The 24,066-nt window shown below is 58.6% G+C and overlaps 2 protein-coding genes across 2 annotated transcripts; both read right to left on the bottom strand.

Moving 5' to 3' along the window:
- Positions 1-15: 15 nt before the first annotated feature.
- On the bottom strand, positions 16-4,025 carry NUDT18 (nudix hydrolase 18). Its single transcript, XM_026519050.4, has 3 exons — positions 3,781-4,025; positions 2,676-2,889; positions 16-2,425 (listed from the first exon to the last, which is right to left on the bottom strand). The coding sequence occupies exons 1-3, from the start codon at positions 3,940-3,942 to the stop codon at positions 1,830-1,832; spliced, it is 972 nt and encodes a 323-aa protein (XP_026374835.2). The 5' UTR covers positions 3,943-4,025; the 3' UTR covers positions 16-1,829.
- A 4,491-nt stretch (positions 4,026-8,516) lies between these two features.
- On the bottom strand, positions 8,517-24,050 carry HR (HR lysine demethylase and nuclear receptor corepressor). The gene is made up of 19 exons (XM_026519048.4): positions 23,902-24,050; positions 21,957-22,607; positions 20,459-21,239; positions 18,887-19,037; positions 18,620-18,807; positions 17,051-17,215; positions 16,195-16,284; positions 15,901-16,016; positions 15,017-15,098; positions 14,466-14,629; positions 14,112-14,348; positions 13,733-13,898; positions 13,479-13,548; positions 13,151-13,281; positions 12,910-13,029; positions 12,696-12,811; positions 10,555-10,719; positions 9,995-10,123; positions 8,517-9,841 (listed from the first exon to the last, which is right to left on the bottom strand). Exons 2-19 carry the CDS (start codon positions 22,566-22,568, stop codon positions 9,779-9,781), a joined length of 3,546 nt encoding a protein of 1,181 aa, XP_026374833.1. The 5' UTR covers positions 22,569-22,607; positions 23,902-24,050; the 3' UTR covers positions 8,517-9,778.
- Positions 24,051-24,066: the final 16 nt, after the last annotated feature.

The following is a 24,066-nucleotide window of genomic DNA, read 5'->3' as shown; positions in this document are numbered from 1 at the left end:
AGAAAGACAAATTCCTTTTCCAGCACTGGGCCAGAGGGAGGTGGTGTGCTGGGGGTGGGGGGATGGCAGCAGCGGTGGTAAATAGAGACAGGCTCTGGCAGCGCAAATCTGATGTTCCTTGGCGCCTGCCAGGAACCAGGCTCTTTCTTGGCCAAGCAGCACTTTCTGCCCAGCTTACCTACAGCTGAGAGCCAGCTAGCCTTGGAGACACTGCGAAAGAATGGGCCATCTGGAGCATCTGTATGCATGTCTCATTTGGGGGTGTTTCTGTTGCGAGTTGTATGAATGCTTTAGTGGACCTCCTATTTTAAAAACCTGTCCCTAGGTGGATGGATGTGGCGATGCTCTCAGGAAGTCAGTTGAGAGAACTCCAGGACAGAGCAAGTTGAAAACTCGGACGGGGCTGTCGAGTGGCTCTTACCTCAGTGCATGCCACAGTCACTTGGTTTGCATTCGATGATACCTGTGGAATCGGTGTCTCTGGGGGTGGGCCCGGGGTTGTTTTTAAAGCTCTCCAGGTGATTCTAATGGGCAGGATTGAAAACTATAGGCTAAATAAGGTGGGAGCAAAGATTGCCCTTCAACAGGGATATGGACTGGTGAGTCCCTCAGACACTGAAAGAAGTGAACAAAGTGAAAGGGTTTGATTCCATCACGTGGGAGATGTTTGTCCTCAGAGGGCGCAAGAGGATTCCTATCACAGCCTAAGGCCAGAAAGACAAGATGGCAGCCAAGAGAGGATGGGAAAGGGGGCCTTATCCTGGTCCGTCAGTGTCAGAGTGGGGTCACCTCAGAAGGGAAGACTAGTCAAGTATTCCCTCGCTCAAAACCAGAAATCTGTTTACATGCAGTGAGTAGCACATGATATATTTTCTTTGTTCACTTCCTGTGGTTTTCCCTTAAATTTTAGTAAAGTTTAAAAAAAATAATGTTTATCATGATTCTGCTGGGCTGAGGGGAGATGAATAAAGGGTTTTGGTCTGGCTTGGGCTGGAGTTGTAGAAAGGCAGAGGCAGGAGCCTGGAGGCCGGCAGAGTGATGCAGGGAGGGAAGAGGGAAGCTCAAGGAGATGGAACTCCTCCGAGAGGCAGGATGGGCTTCTACTTTACGGCTCCTCACCCACCTGAAGCTTCCACTGTTCTCACTACTCAAACGCTGAAGGGGATGGCGACACATCCCACCCTGGCAGGCAGGAGAAAGAGAGCTCCAGTGGGCCACAGAGGCTACGGTGGACGGCAGGAAGCCTGCCCGCCCCAGTCACCTACAGTCTGGGACACCAGCTTGCTGTCTGGGAAGATCTGGGTGCCTGTGGTGGGACAAGGGGAGGGGCTTCTTTCCTGATGCAATCCCCCTTCCTGCTCGTTTCCTCCCCACAGAGACATTTAGGCAGGAAGGTAAAGCAAGTACCACCTATTTACTCAGCAAGGGGCCCACTCCCTTGGAACGACCTCCCCCAGCAACCCAAGTCCTTGTTCTAAGCGCCCGAGAATCCGGATGGAGGCCTTTACTGAGGCAAGCATGGAAAATGACAAGTAGATGCCCTCTCAGGTCCAGAAAGTTCTCATATCCCCTTAGGGAGTAGTGCCCTCATCGTGCCCACAGGCACGAGCTCTGAACTCCTTGTTTGGTTAAAGGCACCGTCCTTTTGGTGCAATGCAGGGACCTGTTCCACAGAGAAGGAAATCACCCTGAGAACTAGGAGAATCCTCTGCTCCCAATGCAACAAGAGCCCTGACTGCCGATCTCCTGCCTCCGTCAGAGGAAGGCAGAGCCACGGTGGGGAAGCAGGGGCACAGGTGCCCGGGTCCCTGCGCAACAATGGCACCTTCCTATCTGTTGACTGGGACAACAGATGATTCCTGAAGCCTCTGTAAGAGCTGGCTTTGTAGGTCTTCCTCCATTACCTTCCACCAAAAAAAGTTCTCACCCCGAACCTTTGGGGGCTCACTCTGCATACCTGGGTTCCGAAAAGCCACAGTTACCAGCACATTCAAGCAGATGCCATCCGCATGGTCTTTGCCCAGGTGTTGCAGTCCAAGCAACCCCTTGGTCTCCACTGCCAAGTGGTGCAGGGTCAGACACTCCTGTAGCAGCCGCAGGATGGCCATCTTGATGCCACCCCTTTGCTCCATGGGAGTGAAGCCGCAGGCAGTGACGGGCAAGTGAGGCATCCCCACTGTGCCCACCAACACCCACACTGTCTGGACGCTGGTAAAGGTGGCCACAAGTCGCTGGCAGACCAGACTGCAGGGAAGCTCCTGGGGCAGAGTAAGAGGGTGCCTGGCTTGCTGGCAGTACTGGGCAGCTAGCTCTACCAGGTGCAGAATGTCCTGGGCTCGCAGCGGAGTGGGCAGGGAGGTCCGGGGGTACCAGCCAGCCTGCAGGGACTCCGCATCCGCCTCCTTGGAAGTCTTGAGAATTCCACCTGGAGGGGATGTCGAGGATGGGGGAGGGGAAAGGGTCTCTGTTGAGAGAAGGGCTGGGTCTGGCAGATTAAATGGCCACCCAGGCATTCTAGCCCTGACCTACTCCGGGGTAGGGGTTGGTAGGGGCTGGGAGTCAAATCCTCAGGCTGGAGATGCCGGACAGAATAGGGGCTCATCTCACCAGAGGACAAGCTGGGGGAAAGGTGTCAGCTGCCCCCCTGCCAAACACTGCCACCAGGTGGGCCATACCTGTGGCTCGAGCGAGGAACACAAAGCGGATCCAGGAGGGGCCCCGCTCCTCCACAGACAGCAATGTCAGAGGCTCGCAGTGCAGCCCGGCCTCCTCCTTCACCTCCCGCTGCAGTGCCTCCACGATGGTCTCCCCGGGCTCCATTCTCCCCGCGGGTAGGTACCAAGACCCGCGGCACTCTTTCTTGGCCTCCTGGATCAGTAGCACCTCATCCTGAGGGGAGAGAGAGGATTCTCGCTGGGAACCTTCCCTTGCCCTGGGGTTAGATCCTATCTCAAATGCAGTCACCCAAGACCCCCTTACTGGTGCATACTTCAAACTGTTGAGCTCGCCAGGGAGCTGGCCCTTGTGTGTCTGGGGGCCACAGCTGTCTTGCTCTATAATTTAGCCCTCTTTGCATTCAGACTTTCATTTCAGAAAGGGGCTGAGATTCCTGGGAACCGCTTCAGGGGCTAGGGATTAGGCCCCACGGTGAGGTTTGCCATGTCCTGCACTGACTTGTATCTATATGCCATATGTTTCTATGTGTATCTCTCACCTCCCCTCGGGATTTACTGTTTGTGGCAGGGCCTCACACTGGGGCCTAGGCTTTGAAACACCTCCCACCTGCATACAACTCCTACCTATGGCCCTGGCCCCTTCTAGCTGTCCTTGCAGCGACTTGCACAAGGATCAGCACGAAAAGAGCATCACACAGTGGTACAGAAGGTCTGATAGAAGAGCAGGTCGTGCCATTACTGTCCATGGGACTCAGAGGAGGTCTCTGAGGCACTGGGTAGATCGTTGAGCCCACTAGCGGCAGGCACTGTGCTAGATTCTGGGGAAAGAGGAATAGGACAGGCCTCCTCTCAAGACACTGAGGCCTAGCGGGAGGAAATAAACACGCTCCTGGGCTCCAGATTCGTCTTCAGTATAGAAGGGCAATCTCAGGGCTGAGCCGCACAAGGCTCAGGTGTAAGTGTGAGTGAGAGTGCTTTGCAAAACTGGGAAGCACCGCGCACTAAGAAGTGGTGGCTGTTGCCGGCAGGTCCTCTGTCCCCACCGGGGCTGGCTGCGCGCTGCGGAGGGCCAGGCGCCGGGCCCAGCGGGCGGGCGGACGCTCACCTGCTCGTTGAGGAACACGGCCAGCACCACGTAGCAGACGTTCTTCCGCAGCCGCACCGGCGCCAGAGGCTCGCCGGCCGGCTCCGAGTCGCAGCTGTGCACACTCAGCCCCCGGCCCCCCAGCACCGCCGCCAGCGCCCCCGCCAGGCCCTCCGAGGCCATCGGGTCCCCTGAGAAGCGGCAGACGGGCCCCCCCAGACCGGCCCCGCCGGGCAAGGTGGGACACGGGTGAGACAGCGGTCCGCCGCCCTCGCCCCCTCCCCCTGCCGACTCCCGGCCAGGCGCGCTCGCGAACGCGGAAGCGCCCGGAGAGCCCTGTCCGCTGATAGGCTACGCGTCACCGCGGCCTGCCCGGATTGGCTGGCTCGCGTCGGTCATGGCAGGGGCGGGGCCAGTCCGTGAACTGGCTCGGAGCGGGGCCTGGGCAGTGGGCCCCGTGGACCGCCTTCTGCTTCTCTATCAGTTAGTTACCCCCGACCCCGCTTCTCTCCGGACATTTCTAGCCATCAGCCTCGCTAATTCCTCCAGCAAGCACTTGTCGGCGCGGGTTCCGGCAATGACGTCATCTTTGCCTGCGGGCTGCGGAGCGCCACTGTGACCCGCGACGATGACGTCACAACAAGCCAGACGACATCACCGAGGCCCGGGGCCGTGGCCGGGACCTACTGTTCAACTTTGGTCATACACCTACCATGGCATTGCCCAAATCGATCACTTCCCAAATAACCTTTCTTCACTAAAAATGTACCTCACGTCACTGTGGCAGGGAGAACATTAGTTCCTGCCTTAGAGGAGAGTCTGACCTTGGGGAGGTGGACATAGACATATAATAAAAAGTCAAATGAGGGTTATAAGCCAAATGCTAAATGATCGGCTTGGGCAAGAGGTGTGACAGGTGCTCAGAGGAGAGAGGGAGCAAGGCTAGGGTAGTCACGGTGTGGTTGGTGAGAAGGGAGAAGGGGATTTGGGGCAAAGAGGGCCTAGAATCAGCCAGCCCAGGCTTCATCGGTGTCCTGGCCCCTTGCCCACTGCATTTCCCACCCAGTTTTAGGGCCTTCTCCACTGCAGACTGAGAGGCCTGCAAGGGCAGGGACCAGGTCCTGCTCCTTCATCTTTGCTCCCCCGCTCCACACACACACACACCCAGCTCACGCGACCTGGTGGCCTGGCACTTCCACAGCAGGGTGTGGGTTGTTTTGGCGAGTTCCTACCTCTCTCCCAGACTGACCTTTCCTCCTCAGAGCTTCCTTTAACCTACTCTCAGGACAGCAAGGCAGGGCCAGCTGGAGTGAAACTGTGAAGCCAGCCAAGTCTGGGCTCCTCATCCCCAGTTGGGTCTCCACTTTCCGTCTTGCCAGCTTTGTGCGCCTTCCTTCAGGAAAGGTGCAGGCAAAGCATTGGACTTGGAGCCAGATGCCCAGACACAGCTCCCGGGCTGGCTCTGCGCCCTGGCTGAGTAGTGGGCCTCAGTTTCCTCATCTGTAGACTAGGCTCCTCATAAGCCCTTCTTCCACAGGGTTGCTGCAGGAGGTGAAACACCCCAGGAGGAGCTCTGTAGACTGTCCAGTGCGGGTCGCCATGACCAGGCAGCCCGACCCTCGGGGGGAGCCCTCCTGGCCACAGCACTTGTTGCTGCCGCACAAAGGCCCACTGTCATGAACTATGCCTACAGGGCCGCCACACAGCTATCCTCTCAGGAGTTCCAGCCACACCAGACTGGCCTCCTTAAGGCCCTCTCACATAGGGAATTGACTGCAAGCTCCTTGGGGACGGGTCCTGTGTTAGGTCGTGGGGCACCCCTGCCAGGCCCTCAAGCTTTTGAGGCACTTGGCGAACACTGCTGACCCCAGCCCTATCCAAGACTTCTCTCCCCCAAACACTGGGACTCACAGGGCCGAGAGTCAGGCCCCAGGGACTGCAAAGCAACTTGTCAACGTATTTGCTGTGTGTGTGTGTGTGTGTGTGTGTGTGTGTGTGTGTGTGTGTGTCCACACATCGGTTTTCACATCTGTGAAGTGGGGACAGCGTTGGTCCAAGACTCCTTTCTGCCTCCCAGGGATGATTTGAGAGAGAATGAGGTCATGTCTGGCAGGGCCCTGAGAGCCTCAGAGGCAGCCTAAGATAAACACCAGACTGCCTGGAAGAGCAGACTGCAGCAAACCACCACTGCACTCCCCCATTATCACTGGGAAAAGCACTCCTCCCCTGTTAAGTGGACCTAATCACCCCTGTGGTGAGGCACACACGAGGCTTCAGGAAAGCCCCTAGTTAACTGAGAAGAGCTGCACAGGCAGAGGGCCCTCAAGGCAGTGCACCCAGCCCTTCTGGGAGTGCCGAGGGAAACAAGAGAAAGGAGGCTTTCTCAAGGCATTGGGTGGACGACAGCACACACTCCACGGAGGCAGCGGAGGCCCTAAGACCCACAGGAAAAGCTGAGGCAGGAAAGGGGGCTGAGGGAGAAGCCTCCAGAACCAGAAACAAAGTTCTCGTTGAAGTTTGCTCCGCATCCCCCATTTCCCGAGAGGGTGGAGCACCGGCTGGGGAGGTGGGGGTGGCGGCGCAGCATGGTGGACAAGAGCGGCGGCACTGGTAGATCTCCTAGTCCAGTACTCCCAGCACCCACGGGAGCAAAGCGGGAGGCAGCCATTTCCTAGCGCGGGCCGCACATGCGCAGGAAGGCCACGTAGGCCACGTGGAAACAGGGCCTGGGATGGGTGGGCAGGCAGGGTGGGGCAAGGGCGTCCGTGGCTCTACAGGCCTCCGCGGAGCAACAAACACCGTCCCCTTGCAAAGCAGGAGAGTGAGGAGGGCAGTAGCCCAAGGTGCAGGGAGGGGGAGGTTTGGCTCAGGCCCTGCCGCCACTAGCTGGCTGACTGACCTCGGGGGAGCCACATCTACCCTCTAGGCCATCTGTAAGATGCAGACATAGGTGGAACCTGGAACCGAAAAGGGACATTAGTGGAAAATTGGTGAAATCCCAGTAAACTCTGTTGCTTGGTTAATAGTGTACGGATAACGATTTCTTGTTTTAATCACTCTTTGTGTAAGATGTTAACATGAGAGGAAGCTGGAGGAAGGTACTCAGAAACTTTCTGTACTATGTTTGTGACTTGACTCTAAATCTAAAATCATTTCTGAATCAAATTCTAAAAATTATTTTTTTTTTTTTAAAGATTTTATTTATTTATTTGACAGAGATAGAGACAGCCAGCGAGAGAGGGAACACAAGCAGGGGGAGTGGGAGAGGAAGAAGCAGGCTCATAGCGGAGGAGCCTGATGTGGGGCTCGATCCCGGAACGCCAGGATCACGCCCTGAGCCGAAGGCAGGCGCTTAACCGCTGTGCCACCCAGGCGCCCCTAAAAATTATTTTATAAGAAAAAGAGGGGCTCCTGCGTGGCTCAGTTGGTTAAGCGTCTGCCTTCGGCTCAGGCCATGATCTCAGGGTCCTGGGATGGAGCCCCTCCTCAGGCTCCCTGCTCAGTGGGGAGCCTGCCTCTCCCTCTCCCCTGCACTTGTGCTCTCCCTCTCTCTCCCAAATAAATAAATAAAATCGTTTTATAAAAAAAGGAAAAAAGGAAAAGTCGGCACTGATTATCCACATGTTGGAGTCACTTCCAGCTCGGAGAGTTGTACTTTGGTGACCTGTGGGCCAGTGTGAGGGGCGGGAGCAGAAGGTGGACAGTGGGGATGCTGGGAGAAGCAGAGGCCCCAAGGCAGTGCCGGACTGGGGGTGAGCCAGCTGAGCCTCCACAAGGAAGAGGGCCACCAGGTGCCCCCAGGCATCTCAGGATCAGTCCCCACCTGGACTGGCTTCCTGCCCAGGGCCAGTCCTGGAACATTTGGTCCACCTGCTGTTTACAAGAGTCAGACCCAATATGCCCTTGAGGGTGCTGTGGCCTGCCATGAGATGGGAGGCAGGGCAGAGAGGCCCGTGGAGAAGAGCGAGGCCTGATGACTGGGCCATCTCTCTTCCCACAGGAAGGACCCTGTGTTTGGGGTTCTGGGATGACATTAGGACACAGGTATATAAGATGAAATGTAGGTAGGGAAGGGTCACTTGGTGCCACTTGGAACATGGTCAACTATAAAGTGTCTGTGTTGGAAGGAGGACAGAGAGGACAGCAAGCCCACATGCAAAAACCGTTCAGGGCTAAGACTAATGTAAACAAGACTCCAGTCAGGAAGCTTGGTTCAAACCCCGATTCTGCCACTAAAACTGCTGTGTGACCCTGCGTGACTCAACCCCAGCCTGCCTCTCTCCTTTTCTGTAAAATATAAATATAAATAAATAATGTCTACCTCAAAATCATGAAAAGGGATTAAATAAGACTGGTTACATGAAAACAGCGGCAAAGTGTAGGAGCTCCTTGATTTTCTTTCTTCTCTACCCCATGAGATTATGAAAATAACCCAGCTCTGCAAACAATGAAGAAACTGGATTTTTTTTTCTTTTAAATGAGGGTTGGTTAGGTGAATCACAGCAAAGCCACAGAAGGGAACACAAGCAGCCATTTAAAATGAAGGTTAGGTAGCAACACAGAAAATGCCCACAACACAGTGTTAAAAGAAAGAAACCAAACACAAAACACACCACCTCAGTCACGTATAAAACAGCTCCTTGGTGAAAATACGAGGAAATACACCAAATGCTATTCAGTGGTTGGGTTGGGGTGAGTGGAGGTGAGCTTAGAGGTGACTTTTTCCTATTTTCTAAATGTTCTGAAAGTATATTAAATTTATAATAAAAAAATTTTATTTCATAAAAAAACATTCCCCAAACCACTGCAGGAACAATTAGGCATCCCAAGAGTCGGAGCATGCTGGCTCTACGATGTACAAGGGCAGGGGAACAGGCAGAGCCCCACAGAGGGCCCCGGGGGTGGGGAGGGGCTGTCAACTGTCTCAGGCAGCAAGCCAGTCCCTGGGGAGCGGGCCTGGGGCCAGCCACGGGCGCTGAGGGCAGACGGCTAGGCAAGAGCTCTTCTGGGCCACACTCCCAGAGCTCCAGGTCAGACAGGAGAGCTGGGGTAGCCTGCAATGCCGGGCAGGCTGGGGCTCCCAGATCGCTGTCGCCCCAGTGCGCACAGGAAGGCTGTGTGCTGCCACACCCCAGGGCTCCGCCTTGTCCGCTGTCTGCTCTCAGGAGCATCCTCAGGGGCAGACCCCTGGAAGGTTCCATCTGCTCCTCAGTGGGAAGGAAGGATCCAGGCCCCAGGAAGAGGAGCAGGCAGGGGTGTTTGAGGTCCCTTTCATCATGCCCCCCAACCCCACTCCATTTCCTTGTCTCCCCCCCTCCGAATCCATGTGGCCTGCGGGAGCAGGGCCAACCACTCCAGCAGCATTCACAAAACAACAGACTTTAATGGAAATCATGAAGGAGGGAGGCGAGAAGAGGGAGCAGGGACAGGGCATTGCCCATATCATTCCCTCCAGCCAAGCCTGGGCAGTCTTCTGATGCCACCCCCACTCCCCACACTTCACTATTCTCTGGCAAAAGGGCAGGATTCAGCGGCTCCTTGTCCAGCATGCCTGCAGTGAGAAGGGCCACCCTGGAGCCCAGTGAAGATGTGGGTGGTGTAAGCAGAGCTCGGCACAGGTGGGACAGTAGGGAATGAGGCAGCAGAAGAAGGTGTTGCTTAAGCCAGCATGATTCCCAAGGTCCCCCAAGGAAGGGCGTTTGTCTCTTGGGCTCAGGGGGTAGGGGTTGGAGGGAGTCATTCACCCCCAGTGTGGGCCTGGTACCATGGAGAGGGATGCAGGGACAGAGCAGGTGCCAGCCTGCGAAGGGCAGGTGTGAGCTTCGATGACACTGTGGTTTTTGGCTTTAGGGACCAGGTTGGAGCGGGGAACAGGGTGCCCTGCCTGTGCCCAGAGTGGTGCTTGAGGGATTGATCAAAAGTCCCCAAGTCCCCCAGCATCATTCTCTGCTGAAGCTGTGCCGGGACTGAGCACCTGGTCTACCTGCCCCCCAACCTACCCCGGACACTGGGGATCCCCCTATTTAGCCTCCTGTAATGTTCCCACAGACACCTTCACTGCTTGGAACACAGCCCAGTCCATCTAGAAGAAAGAGAGAGGACAAGGTGTTTACAATCACATTCTGGGGCTCTTCCCACCGAGAATGCCCTTCCTGGGCCCAGGCTGGCCGGTGCTTGGCGCAGAGTGGATTTGCCGTGCCATCCCAGCCGCCCTCCTGGCCAGCATCACACTCACCTGGGCATAAAGCAGACGGTGGTCAGGGGACAGGCTGGATCCCTGGTGGCAGAGCTGAGCAGAGAGGGCAGAGGTCTCAGGGGACAGGAAGTGCTGAGTGACGCTCACGGTGCTTACCAGGCCCTGCACCTGTGCCACAGAGCAGGTGGGCAGAAGGTCAGCGGAGACTGGGGCTCAGGCATCCTCCCCCTGCCCCTCTTGTCCCCAAGGTCTACTTCCCATCATGAGCCCCACCCAGCTCTCAGAGAACGGAGGCCCTGGATCCAGCACCAGGGACTTCAAAGGGCATGGCCAAAACCAGGCCACGGGGAGGCCAGAGATGGCACAGGCAGGGTGGGCATCCGAGGACACGAAGCCCAGTGGGGCTAGAGGACTTCCGGACCGCTCAGCTTCTCCTCTCCTTACAGTGGGGTGGGGCTTCCTGCCCTGCCTAGCTCTCAGGGCATTGGGAGGGGCGAGGCCGGAGTGGGCAGGGGACCGCTGTAGCACTGTGATGCCTGCTCTGGATGCTTCGCATAGTCAGAGCACTCTGCAGAGCCCCTGGCCTGCTGGGGAAGCACCTGGTGGGGAGCCCCGGCGGGCACCAGCACGGCCTCTCCAGGGGCCTGCAGCAGGGTCCAGCAGTTCACGCCCCACTCCTCCCGCAGGCGCCGCCGCAGCCCTGCGTCCAAGTAGCAGCAGCCCGGGGTGCCAGGCTCCAGTTTGCCTGCTCCAGCCGGGCACACCTCAAAGAAGAGAAGGGGGAATGAGCAAGGGAAATGAGGAAAGGGCAATAGGATGGGGCATAGACTTCCCAAAGGCCAGGGGCACAAAGGCCAAGGGCTGAAGTGATCAAGTCTTGAGGGGCAGGCAGGGGCAGTCACAGGGGAAGGAGAAAGGCTAGTGGTGAGGGGCTGGGGCTGCTCAGGTCGGCAGAACAGAGACTGGTTGGACAGCGCTTAGAGGACAGGATTAGGGGCTCCGAGGCTAGGGATCTAAACCCCCACTTTTCTTGAGGCTAGATGCCTTAAATAGCCTCTGTGTCCCTGGCCTTGGGCCCCTTTCTCCAAAAACCCAGAAAGATGCCTTGCATGATCCCAACTCATTAACTGTCTATACCAGGAGCTCTCAACCTGGAGTCCCGTGAATGTCGTGAACTGTGTGCTAAACTGTAGGTCACTGGATAGCTACAGGTCCCTGGGGGGACCATCTAAAGCATCCACCGGATTCTTTCAAGATCCCAGATCCGGCAAAGGCCACGCAGAAGCTCTGATGCCCTGTGGATGTAGAGTCTTGCCTGCCAGGCTGAGACCTCTGAAGCAGGCTTGGCTATGGGGGGCCTTCAGCAGCTGAACCAGAGTGGGGAGCTCCTTGGGCAGACAGGGATTCATGGGAGCCAGAGAAGGAGATGCCCAGGGAGTACCTGCAGAGGCGAACGCCAGCATCACGCTCTACCTGGCCGCTGGCCAAGTCCACCCCTTCGGTAGGACCTCAGCAATTGTCCCTGGGGTTAGCACTCAGGGTTCGCAGACTGGGCCAAGGGGGAAAGGGGAGGCTGGTGAGCCGGGCTGGACCCTAGGGCAGCCCCAGGCAGGTGCCAAGGCTCTTTTGGCCTTAGAGTCCATCATGGAGCTAGATCAGTGTCTAGCTCCAGGCCACCCAGTGAGGATATCCCCTCAAACCTTCTCCGTGAATCATCAGGTTCGGCCATATGAGACTGCCTAGCGCCACCACACCCAGACTAGATGAGGCCATCTGTGTATGCAGGTGTGCTTCTGTCTGCTTCCTTCGGCGTGTTCCAGCGTCTGTGTGTACCTCTACGATCCCTGTGTGTGTGTCAGTGTGTCTGCAGATATGCGTGCCTGTGGGCAGGACGGTGGTGGTGGACAGCCGCGTTAACCCCTGCGTGTCGGTCTGTGCGTGTGTGTGTGTCTTTAGCAGGGGTGACACTTGCTGGATGTCTTTTCCCCAGGACAGTCAGGGTTCAGCTGGACTTTGGAACCACTGCGTCTGCCCTGACCTTCACACTAGCCTTCCACCTCCCCTGCCCCCTGGAGCTTCCTACCTCCTGCTTATCGTCTCATCTTCTCCTTCCCAGCTCCTTATCTTGGTCCAGTCTTTCCCATCTACCATGCTGCTTTCCTCAGCCCTCACTTGCCAGCACCCAAAAGAGCACCTCCTCAAAGATGTAGATCGTGGAGGGGGGCGCAGCAGGAGGGCATCTCAGACGGGCTTCCCTTCACCCTCTGCCACCTGGAGCCCATGCAGGGGAGACTGTCCCCCCGCCAGGAGAAACAGGGACGTAACCTGGGGTGGGAACAGCTGTAAGCTCAGGTCTCTGCTCTACCACTTGGCCTCAGTTTACTCATTTATAAAATGGGAACACAGCAGTGCCTAGCACACAGGGTGGTTGTGACAATTAACTGAGATCATGTACCCAAGGCCCTTCTACAGGGCCCAGCCTGCAACAGCTCCTGCTCTCCTTTCACCTTCAGCTCCCTGCTCGGCCCCTGCTCTTGCTGTGTGCCCCACCACACAACTTGTAAGGGCCCAATCTGCCTTCTCTGTGTGAGTCAAGGCTGTCCAGCTCACTTGGGGGGTGGGGAGAGTGAGCACATGGGGCACGCGCAACAGGGAGAGCTTCGGGGGGCTGGGAGCCCCCACTTCTAAGGAGCACGAGGGCAGTGCAGGGGAAGGGGAGGGCTCCCGGCTCCTTCCTCACCATCTGGAGAAAGCGGCGGATGCGCTGGGCGTCCTGAGCCCGGAACACGTGCCACACAGTGCTGACCTGGCTGCCCGGAGACCAGAGCCCCTCCCCGTCCAAGCCTGAGAGGAAGTCTGTGGAAAAGAAAGAGCTCAGGAGGGCCTGGGGGGAGCAGAAACAGCATGTCGAAATGCGCGGATTGTCCAACCCCTGCCTCTGGCCCAGGACCCACCTTTCTGCGCCCGGTGCCAGGCCGGCGGTGGGGCTTCAGCACGCACCAGGATGCTGACCAGGTCAGTCACCTCCACACAGAGGTTCTTGGTCCCCAGGTGCCCACGGTGTGGGCTCACCCCTGTGCAGAGGCAGAGAAGGGACCAGCTGGTCATGGGCTCCAGGACTTCGGCACAGACACATGCGCCCAGAGGCAATAGGCATGGGATCAAGGGCTGGGCAGGAGTGGAGTGGGCACTCACCATAGGCTGCCCACAGCTGGGGCTCCAGTGGACGCAGGGCAGGGCCAGGTGGGAGGTAGGAAGCCAAGTTGAGTTTCCCATGGCGGGCACAGTACTCTGGGAGGGGCAGGCTGGCAGCCAAGTTCTCCATCCTGGAGAGGGCGGGGACATGCCCAGCAGGCTCAACCCAGACACCCAAAATCCCCTCAAAGTCCACCACTACTGGGGTCACTCCCAGAGATAAGAGGGTCACAGGGTGGGGGGCAAAGGAGGAGGGGAAGTGAGGGCAAGGGGCTGGGCAGAGGCTAGGCAGGTAGGGCAAGCCCTTTCCCTTTGGTACTATACGCACCTGCAGGTGTCCTCGTCCCCCAGAGCTCTGTGCAGCAGGAGGACAGACCCCTCGTCTGACTTTGGGCGAACTAGGGGAGGAGACATGCCATTGGCCGGCGGAGGAATCTCCTTGCTCAGAAGACCCGGCCCCGTGGCAGCAAGAGGGATTCTGCCCTGGGTTCTGCTTCCGGCTCCCCCCCAGGTCACCATGGGACTCTGTTGCCACCTGGCTCAGCCTCCCAGCTCTCCCTCCCCCACCTCAGGGACACTTACTTTCAGGCCGGGAGAATCCCTCCCAGAATGTTGCACTGCGGAGGCTTGTGGGCTGGGGAGGCCCGAGGGGGGTCAGTGCCTGCACCTGGCCTCCAAGTGCCCCAAGAGCTTCTGTCCCCCACAGGTTGCCTCGCAATGTCCTCTGAATCCCTGACACCAACACGGGCTGTAATGAGGAAAGGCAGAGGGATGCAGGGAGAGTGGATGGGAAGCCGACTTGGCCAGGCCGCGGCACATTGTAGAGGACACCAGACCCGCGAGGGGACCAACCCTGTTGCCCACTCTGGGTGACAGACCAGGTCTGCCTGGGCCTTCGGATTAAGGCTCTAAGGGTAAGCGAGGCCGGGAGAACTGAGAGCCAGGAGGCAAGGAGCCTCACCTGACCCTGCCTCCAGTGCTCCTGGAAGAGGTGGAAGCCTCGCTGAGGCCTGGGCTCCTGCAGCCACAGCAAAGCTCCGGGAGGAGGCAGCCGGGGCCGCACTGGTGAGAGGGGCAGACCCAGACCTTTGCGCAGTCCCGGCCCGGCCCGCAGCCCCGGCCCCAGGGCTTTCTCCTGGATCTTCCGTTCCACCACCTGCGCGATGATGCTGTCCAAGATGTTGGTGATGCGGTCGTCCTGTGTGGACGGAAGGATGGAGGGGCAGGACAACTCAGGACGTGCCTTACCCCACAGGGAGGGCCAGCCCAGCCTCTGTCCCCGGGCCCCCAGGCCTCCCTCTGTGCCCTTGCTCACGCTGGGCAGGGCAGGAGTGACCGGGGCAAAGGCCATGTGTATCCGCTCGTGCCCCAAGCAGAGTTTGACAGCAGTGGAGGCCAGCAGTTCACAGAGAGAGGGACAAGGTAGGGGCCCTCGGCCGGCACGGTCCTCTGCCGGGGTCTCGGTGGAGTCCGGGGTCTCTGGCAGGGAGGAAAATGGTGAGGGGCTTCCCCTTTCTCTCGAGGCTCCACTGCCCACAGGCTCTGCCCTCGTCTCCTGGCCAAGTCTCTCTCCTCACTAGCATTGCCAGGCTCAGCTCTGCTCTGGAGGCGCTCACCTCCCACGCCTGCCAGCAGCTTCCCAAATCTCTCCGAAGCAGGGGCTCACAGTGGGGGTCTGACTGGAGAGGGGTGAGGGGACTTGTCCTAGATTTTATTTAGATTTATTTTCTCTGGAATGACTTAAGAAGAGTGATGGAGATTACGGGGGCGCAGGGTGGCTAAAGCCATTCCAATCTGTCCTGGGGACACCAACCATGGCCCAGCCTCCCCTGCACAGTCCAAGCAAGGACCCGGGGAGCTGCTCACCCTCTTTGATGTCCTTGGTCCTGTTGGTATCCCCATTGCAAGAAGACTGTGGAACTGGGGGAGTGTTCTCTGTCGGCTCCTTCTGTTAAACCCCCCAATGCAACCAGAGATTTTAAAAACGGCAAACAGCTCAATCCAATTCAACCCACAAGTATTAACAACAGACCCGAAAATTGTGTTTACAGGGAGCAAAACGTTATGTGATATAACATTGGGTGCAAAAAAGTTGCTCACAGAATTCCATACACAGTATTGATTTAAAATATACAAAAATAGGCTGAACAAATATATAGACAAGTGACTGGAAAGAAATATGTCAAAAATATAGCAACGGTGGCATTATAGCCTATTGCTGCATTCTTCCTTATACTTGTTTGTATTTCCCGTAATGGGCGTGTACCACTGTCTGGCACACAAAATGCATTCGATAAACTATTTCTTGAATGAATCATTTTTATAATAAAAGCATGAACTTTATGAAAACCTTGTAAAATGCATACTGAGTGCCTGCCATCTGTGAAGAGCAGGGCATAGAGGGAAGGTGGGCCCGTACTCCACCCGCAGGAGCTGTGCCTGGGGAGTGGAGGGACAGGGCCCGCCAGCGAGCAGCTCCAGCATGACCGGGCAAGTGCTAAGCTGGAACGCGCACAGAGTGGGCAGGAGCTCCGAGCAAGCAGAGAGGGAGGTGGGGCCGATGCTTCAGCTCCATCCACGGATCCTAATCCCCAGAGGAGAGTGAGAGGTAGCTCGATTTTATCCAGCATCCATGTCCTTCATCCCCACCAAAAGACAAGGGCCAAACCCTGCCAGTAATTTCCAGACACACTGCTGAATCTTGGGCCCACCAGCTAGTGCTGGCACCTGTCCCATGCCCAGCTTCTTACCTGTTGGCCCCCATTCCCAGGGGCCCACACCCGGGCATCAGCTTGGCAGGGGCAGTGCCCCCGGATGTCAAACTTGACCCAAACCTCGTGCATGGCGGTGCTCAATTCTGCCAAGGCTGTGAGTAGGGCAGGGGAGACGGAGTTTGGTAGTGAGTGTGGACAGAAGGCCATCCCTGCGCTGCTTGGCCTCACCAAGCAGGAGGGCATGGGATTGGGCTGAGCCACATCCAGACAGGAAGCTGCTCTCCCCCAGGACCCGCCCTCTGCACGCCCCACCCCTCCGAGATGGCTCACCCTGGCTAGAAACGAATTGGGTGAGCATCAGGGAACTGGCAGTATGCCCAGCCTCTTGGGGACACTCCTCCGCGGACTCCTCCTGAGGGCCTGTGGGGTAGGAAGAAAGAAGCTGCAGGTCAGGAAACCAAGGTAACCACAGCTTAGAGTCAGAGAAGAAGGACAAAGGCATGGTATCTAAATCAAGAATCCATAAAACATGGGCTTTCTGGAACACTTGGGTTCAAGAATAACATAGGATCCTTTGCTTGCAGAACGCAGAGCCTTTCAAATGCTGACATGCGTTGCCAGACTCCAAAACGATCTCGTAGAATAGTGTTCTCAAACGTTTCTGACCCTGGAACTCTCTTTGGCTACCTCTGCTGGAACACCGGGAAATTTTAAGCCCTTGGGCGACTGACTGGAGCCAAGAGAGAAGAAGCTGAGAACCATGAAAAGAGTAAGACTTGGGATCGCAAGTTCTGAGTCTAAATCCTGGACCCGACACTTACTAGCTGTGTGACTTTGAACAAGTCACTTAACTTCTCTGAGTTTTTCTGATCTGGAAAAATGGAGCCAATAATACCCACCTCACCGTGTTGTAAGGTTTAAAAAGGTGCAAGCTGAGCAAAGTGGGAGGCATAGAGTAGGCACTCGACTTCTTCTAAGGGTGGGCAAGGACACAGGCGTGGCCCTCTGATCTGGGGAGAGGGAAAAGTCTGCTCTAAGGGGCATTGAGCCATGGTGGCCGAGGCTGGAGCTGGGGACGGGGGCTTTCTTGGGGAAAGGCAGCCCAGAAATGGCCACAAACCTTAGCGCTGCCCTTCTGAGGCCCCCGTCCCTGCCCTCCCGCCCTCGGCCCCCGCTCCTTTCCTACCTGCTCTGTCCCTGGCCCTCCTCGCACCCGCCACGCGACCGCAGGCCGCACACAGCCGGTGGCTGCAGTGGGGGCATTTCCAGTGGGTGTTGAAGAGTCCACGGCGGCAGCGGCTGCAGCAGCGTGCGGCGCCCGGGTTGTCCTCTGTCCCGGCCGGCCCCTGGCCTGTCAACCACGGGAGAGCACAGCGTCAGCAAAGGCTCAGACCACGGGCGTCTGAGGACCTCCCGGCAGGGATGGAGCTGAGCAGGAGCGGCTTCTGCTGTGGGGCCACCCCGAGGGGAGACAGGCCCTGACAGACGGCCTCTGTAAAGCAGCTCCCCACAGCACTGGCTCCAGAAGACCCTCCCAGGCGCAGTGCAGGCCTCGTCTCCCGACCATTCCCACCCCGGGCATTTCCGCATCACCCTGAACGACCGAGCCGCACTATTTCCAGCACCGTCCTGCGCCCACCGCCCTTCGCCCCGAGCTGGTGACCCTTCAGGGGACTCTGTATACCAGAAGAGGGAAGGCCTCAGGAGGCCACTGCTTCCCTCACCCAGAGCTTCTGACGAAGCCCCCCTCGGTCGTTCAGTGGAAGGATGCCAGTGAGCATGCGTTCATTTACTCATGCAGCCAACACCTTGCCCCGTGTGGGGCTGAGTGCTGAGGACTCAGAGCTGCTTGGGGCTCAGAGCGGCCCTCCCAGCGCTCACACTCCAAGCGGGGAGATGGGCCCAGGCACACAGCAATGATCATGACGGCACAGGGTGGGCGGGCGCTGGAGTAGAATGGGGTAGAAGGACGAAGGCGGGGATGATGGGGGCAGCAACACAAATGGGCCCCAAGTGATGAGTAAGTGTTCATTCATCGGGGAGAAAGGGAGGGGAAGGGCATTCCAGACAGAAGGAACAGAGAGTGCCAAGGCCTGAGGGGATGGACAAGCTGGGGTGAGCCGAGGAGGACGGGCCACCGGGTGATGTGGAGTGCTGGGAATCCAGGCTGAGGGAGTGGCAGGCTAGACCGGCTGAAGAGAGGGGCACGGTGCTGGACTCTGGGACAAGAGGGAGCCACCAGTGGGCCCCTACCCAGCTTGTGACCTTATGCAGGGGTGTGCGCACATTTTCAAATGCACACTCGGGGTTGTGGGAGGGAGTAGGAGGGAGAGCCTGAAGCCAGAGGGACCCGCTGAATGCCTGGCACCCCACCGGTCTTTTCACATCGACCCAGACCATAAGCCTCGAACAGCAGGGAGGGTCCCCGCCTTCCAATGCCCTTGAAGACACTTGGCACTCACCCTTGTCTCCCCAGCAAACCCAGAAACTCTTAGGCAGCTGGACTGCCCCAGGTTTCACACCCTCCCAACGGCCCTCGCCCAGGCAAGAAACTTCAGAACTCGTGTCGACTAGGAGCCTAAGCCAGGAATAAGGGCAAAGCAGGGCAGGAGCTCTCCTGAGTTGGTACCAGGATAGACAGTGCTAATGGGAGGGAGGGACCCACACTCTGCAAGCCCCATGCTCCATGTCAAAGCACGGTGACCACAGGATCCAGCCTTCCCGGGCTCCTGCCTGCCCCATGGGTCCTGCTCACCTGCCCGTTGGGCCCAGGCCAGAGCTTCGCGCTCCCTCCGCAGCAGGCGGCAGAGTCGGTCCCCCAAACCACTTAGCAGATGCTTGGCAAGGCCCTTGCTGAGCCGGGCCTCGGGGCCAGACCCTCCTCCTGCCTCAGAGCTGGCTGCTGAGTCTTCCTCCTGCTGCCGCTCCCCTCCCAGAGGCAATCTGGAGACAGGGCACAGGAAGATAAGGAGGGAGCCCCGACCGGGAGGATGCTGGGGGCACCCAGGGGCAACACCCTCACCTCGGCACTCGCTGGGCGTGGCGGGCCAGGCCTCCCGCCTCTCCAGCCGCATGGGTACAGCTTGGGCACTGAGCCATGCCCGCCGGGGGAGCCGAACGAGAGGTACCCTGAAGCCCTGGGTCCTGGAGGATGGCCCTGCCATCTTGGGGTCCTGAGGAGACAATGAAGCTGGTCAGAAGTCTGGGCCTCCTGAGCTCCTGTGAACCCCAGGCCCTGCCTTTACACCCAGCCCACCCACGCGCGGAGCCAGCCTAGCCCCTAGGCCCTGGTCTTCAAAGCCTGATTTGGAGCTAGTGAAAGTGAACCAGACAGCCAGAAACTTCACCTAAAGGGCTGGATGGGGAGCCTGAGAATGCCCTGACATGGCCTGATGGCCGAGAGGAGAGGTCTGCTGTGCAAGCTTGGAGCAGCTGGGGGGATCATCCTGCCCCAAGTGCAAGATCCAGTCAGTGTAGACTTTGTTTTATCTTTTTTTTTTTTTTTTTAAAGTAAGCTCTATGCCCCAACACGGGGCTTGAACTTGCAACCCTGAGATCAAGAGTCACATGCTCCACCAGCGGGCTGGCCAGGCGCCCCTCAGTCAGTGCAGACTTCGGATAGCTCCACAGTGGGCTTAGTGGTACTGCTGGCCTCACGTCAGCGTGAGGAGACAATCTGGGCATAGGACGGAGGGTGCAGGAAGGTGAGAAGGCCGGAGAGTTTCAACATAGGCCACAGGTGCAGTAACCCAAGAAGGGAGAGGGGCCAACAGTTCCCAGCCCCGGCAGAGGCCTGCGAGAGCACGGACAGACCCACGGCAGGTGTAGGGTGCCTGGGTGAGGCCACTGAGAGCTTCAATCCAGGCCCAGTGGTCCAGGAGGCCAAGAAACTGAAGTGACCCTGAAGAGCTGAGACTGGGGCTGGCAGTGCTGGAACCCTCCATGAAGAACACAGCGTGACAGAGGGTCCAGGATGCACCCAAAGTCCTATCACTGGCCGGGTCAAAACTGAGTTTCCATGATCTGGGTGGCCAAGGGAGGAGTTGTTCGTTCCCGGGGTGGGACAAGAGGTCCTTCAGGAGGGACGGTCCCCCAGACAGGGCTATGCGGCACAATCACAAAGATGAATGTTTACTAAGTGCTTACTCAATACAGTGCCAGGAAGTCTTCAAAGCCCTTTATGTGAATTATACCATGTCCTCTTGCGGCACTCTTTACGAGGTGGATGCCATCTTTATCCCCATTTTAGAGATGAAGGAACTGAGGCCCAGAGAGGTGAAGTAACCAGCCCAAGGTCACAAAGCACCAGGCAGCAAAGTCAGGACCCAGGCACTCTGACTCCAGAGGCCATGCTCTGAGCATGTGACATTGCCACTGCCACATAACAGCTTGGGCGGAGGCAGATGGAAGTAAGAAGCCACTTGCTGGCAGGCTGTGGCCTATAGATGCTGAGGAACTCCCAGAGAACCATCACACTCGGGTAGGAAACCAAACTGCTTGTGCGATTCACTCACCAAGGGCCTAATGACCCCACGTGCCCGCAAAGCCCCAGTCCTGGCCGCCCCTTCCCAGGTACGGCCCCCTGCACCCTTACCTCTGTGGTCATCCTGCTGTGCGGCCTGCGCCTTGTTTCCAAAGGATGAGTCCAGCATCTCCTGCCAGCCTCTGGCCCCCTGCCCCGCGCTCCCTGGGAAAGGGTCGGGCGGGCGCTTGGCAGCTGGCCTTCCACCTGCTCCCTGGACCTCCGGGCTGCTTGCCCTCTTGAGGGCCTGCAGCTGGGCAGATGGGCTCTCCTCGTCCCCAGGGCAGCCACCTGGACACCCGAACTGCTCAGAGTGTCGTGTGAGCCATGTCTTCTTTAGCTTGGTGTGATGGCTGGGTGGGCAAGCCCTGGGACCAGAGGCCTTGTTCGCTTCCTCGTTGGATTCACTGGGCCCGATGGTGCCCCCCTCCTGGCACTTCCCACACGGGCCAAGACCTCCATCTCTAGCAGGTGGGTGAGATGAGCAACAGTCCCCCCGGGTGGTAGGAGGCCCAGGAGAGGGGCACCTTGATGTGGCGGATGGCCCCAGCTGGTACCCAAGGCCCCCACCCCCCGGTACAGCCCAGACGTTGCCAAGAGTATGAACAAGGCCCGGGGGACAAGTGGGCCAGGGGGTCCGGGGAACAGCGTCTGGATGCCCCAGGAGCAATGGGCAAAGGTTCTGATGTCTGCCGACTCCTGCCTCTCCGTCTCTCTGGTGAGATGAAGGACGTTCCACTTCCCCAGCTCTCTGGAGATGCCCACCAGGGGCTAAGCCTAACAACCCAGGTTCCGCGGTTGCCAATGGCTCCTTTGCCAGCCTGAGAATGCTTGGATCCTTGTGGTAAAAGCCCTAGAGAGAGGAGAAGGGGTGCAGCTCATGCCGACTTTGATCCTCAGAGGAGAACTGATGACCAGCAGGTGTGGGCCTGTGTGGCCTTAAGGGGGCAAAACACTGAAGACCTCAATACTGGATGGCAGACCCCGCTCCCTGAGTGCCTCCCCACCGCCCTGCTACCCCCCGGCCCCGTCCCTCCCTGGGATTTCTCAGACCTGCGCACAAATACAACAACAAAAGGCTTAGTGCCTGCCACCACCGAAGGGCCTCCAAGGATCTATTCGGATTGTTTGGTGACCACTATCCTACTGGTCTTAAAATAGTTTAAATCTTATTCCTGGGCATGGGGGTGGGTTGCCTGGGGCGGGGGTGGGATGGGGCGGGCAGATGCCTTAGACACAGGCCATGGGGACACCTGCACATCCCACTCCCAGATGGAGGGCCTTGTCTGCCCCCCTCCCTGACCCCAGGAAGAGACCACATATTCGGAGGCCGCAGTTCCTAGGACCTTGTTCTGGGTGGACAATGAGAGTCAATCCCTGAAATGGCCCAAAGGCAGGGAAGGCTCAGTGAGATGGAATCGCTCAGAGGAGGATTTGCTGGAGGCTGACTCTGTCTGAGCTGACAGGCTCCTCTACTAGGGTACCACCTTATGCTTTCGTCAGAACAGAAGAGCAGAGTGCTGTGGCCTGGCAGGGCTGTTCGGGGATCACTCTCTGCTCCAACACTCACCTTGCTGCCCAAACCGAAGGCAGAGGGCAGTTTGGGCTGCCCCCCTGAGTACACCCAGGGGTGTGGGGCCAGGGGCCAGTCACACGGACGCTCTGGGGGCAGGCTGGACACTAGGTAGGGTGGCAAGCAGGTGGGCACCCAGAAGGGAGCTTGCTCGAGGATCTTGGTCTCCAGAAGGAAGGGGCAGTGCAAGGGCCGGAAGGCCACAGGGTCACTCTTGGGATGGCCACCACCATGCTCAGGAATCAGGGGGCCATAGCGAGGCGGGCACGATGAGCCACAGAGTGCCAGTGGGTGGGTAAGCATCGTCTCCTTCCAGCGCAGCCCCTCCTTGCTGCCCAGCCAGCCGGCCTTCCTCTCCCCATTTCGGGGGCCTTCTCCCTCCACCAGTGGGAGCGTGTCCTTGGGGCTCTGGGGAAAGCCAGGGGGAAGCCAGGAGTCTGGGGTGCTTAGAACACCCCTCCAGAAGGGAGCAGGCTCTCCCAGGCACAGTGTGTCACGGCGCAGACCATCTCGAGGCAGGGTATCCGGCTCCTGTCCCAGGACACCATTCTCAGGGGCTGTCTTCTCCCAGGCTGGGCTGTCCTTCAGGAAGCTGGGCGTACTCTCCATCACTCTCCTGCCCTCATGGGGCTCTCCCAGAGGGGGTCCCTGGAGCATAACCAACAAAGCATGAGCTTCTTAGGCATGTGCCCCAAGCGCCCTACCGCCTGGTGCAGACCTGGGCACCGCCCTGGCAGCACCAAGGCAGCTCAAACCAGTAAGGCAAGTGCCAACCTACGGCTAGGCTCCACGTGGCCTGCCCACATGCAACTCGAAGGACCTGCCTGGGTGGGATGCTCAAGTGCGGGGAGGTCACCCCTTGCCCCAAATGCCCAGGACATAACAGCCCACCTGGGCCGGAGCCCTCCAGCAGAGACCTCTGTTTCTAGGATGACCTTTCCTTGCATTTGCTGAGCCTGGACCCTGGGCACAAGCCATGGGGCAGGGCAAGGGGTGAGAACCCAAAAGATGAGGTTGGTGGAAGGTACTGCACTAGGGAACAAGAAGGCAGGATTCTGGCCCTGACTCAGCACCTGCTATGTGACCTTGGGCAAGTAAAATTCTCCTCTGGGGCCTCAGTGTGCCCTTGTGTAAAATAGGGTTTGGAAATTGGCAGTCTCGGAGGCCTCTTTCCACATTGCAGTCTGTGGCGCGGGCGTGCTGCTCACCTACCCCCACCCCTCAGCCCCACTCAAGCTTGCAGGGCTGGGACGTGCAGGCAGGGTGGGCTGGAGTCCCTGGGGAGAGCCGCCAGGCAGGGCTGCTGGCTGGTATCTCTCCCCACACTTGGGCAGTCCCTGGTGTGTCTTTTCCCAGCTCTCTATGGTTTCTTGGCTTCTGAAGCAGAGTCCCAGGACAACTGCTGGGGGCTGAGATCTCCACCGCACCCCCAAGGGAAGGAGCGAGCCAGCCCAGGAGAGGGGGATTAAGAGGCCTCAGCTGGGACGGGTCAAGCTGCTACAGTCTAGCAGGCAGTGCCAGGGCAGCTGGCGGCCGCTGCTAACTGCAGCCTGGCAGGGGGAGGGAAGGAGGCGGGGAAAGCAGGCTGGGCCCCAGAGAAAGGCAAAGGAGGGAAAATTGAACGTGCGTGCAAAGGACCAGGGTGACAGGTGCCACCAGAGCCGCAGCGCTCTCCCAGCGCGGCCCCCTCGGCCGGCTAGATGAAGACGCAGGACGGAGGGGAGGTAGCCCAGGAAGCCGTGACAGAGGTCTCTCGGGCTTTCTGGGACCACCGCTCCGTCGCGGTCCAGCCCCGTCGGGTATCCTAACTTTCAGACCTGTGGCGCAGCCCAGAGAAGCACAGGGAGCCCACTCGCTGCGCGCGGCCCGGGCTCGGCTCAGATATGCCCCGCTACAAGTGTCCCCAGAAGACCCGCCCCTGGCGCCCCCTCTCGCCGCTTACCTGGGCTTCGCTGGCCGGGCGCGGCGCGGGCGGCGGCGGTCGTCGTGGCCGGCGCCCGGCACCCGCTCCCCATGGGCCGGCTCCGGGGCCTCCCGGCCGGCGAGCGAGGACGCGTTCTCCCGCTCTCTGCTCAGCGCGCTCGCGTTCTCTTTCCCCCGGGGCGGC

Source organism: Ursus arctos, unplaced genomic scaffold, assembly GCF_023065955.2.
Source record: "Ursus arctos isolate Adak ecotype North America unplaced genomic scaffold, UrsArc2.0 scaffold_11, whole genome shotgun sequence".
Classification (NCBI taxonomy): Eukaryota; Metazoa; Chordata; class Mammalia; order Carnivora; family Ursidae; genus Ursus; species Ursus arctos.
The sequence above is the reverse complement of the archived record's forward strand: the minus strand, read 5'-3'. Positions and strand labels throughout refer to the sequence as shown.

What these genes read in the sequence shown, in the direction of transcription:
- NUDT18 (XM_026519050.4), bottom strand. Translation starts at nt 3,942, where the DNA reads ATGGCCTCGGAGGGCCTGGCGGGGGCGCTGGCGGCGGTGCTGGGGGGC. An exon ending in CCGTGTTCCTCAACGAGCAG is followed by an intron (nt 2,890 to 3,780) that starts GTGAGCGTCCGC and finishes CTCTCCCCTCAG; the next exon opens with GATGAGGTGCTACTGATCCA. An exon ending in GTTCCTCGCTCGAGCCACAG is followed by an intron (nt 2,426 to 2,675) that starts GTATGGCCCACC and finishes CATCCCCTCCAG; the next exon opens with GTGGAATTCTCAAGACTTCC.
- HR (XM_026519048.4), bottom strand. Translation starts at nt 22,568, where the DNA reads ATGGAGAGTACGCCCAGCTTCCTGAAGGACAGCCCAGCCTGGGAGAAG. An exon ending in CCTTCGGTTTGGGCAGCAAG is followed by an intron (nt 21,240 to 21,956) that starts GTGAGTGTTGGA and finishes TCCTCTCTCTAG; the next exon opens with GGCTTTTACCACAAGGATCC. An exon ending in CTGGGAATGGGGGCCAACAG is followed by an intron (nt 15,099 to 15,900) that starts GTAAGAAGCTGG and finishes GGGGTTTAACAG; the next exon opens with AAGGAGCCGACAGAGAACAC.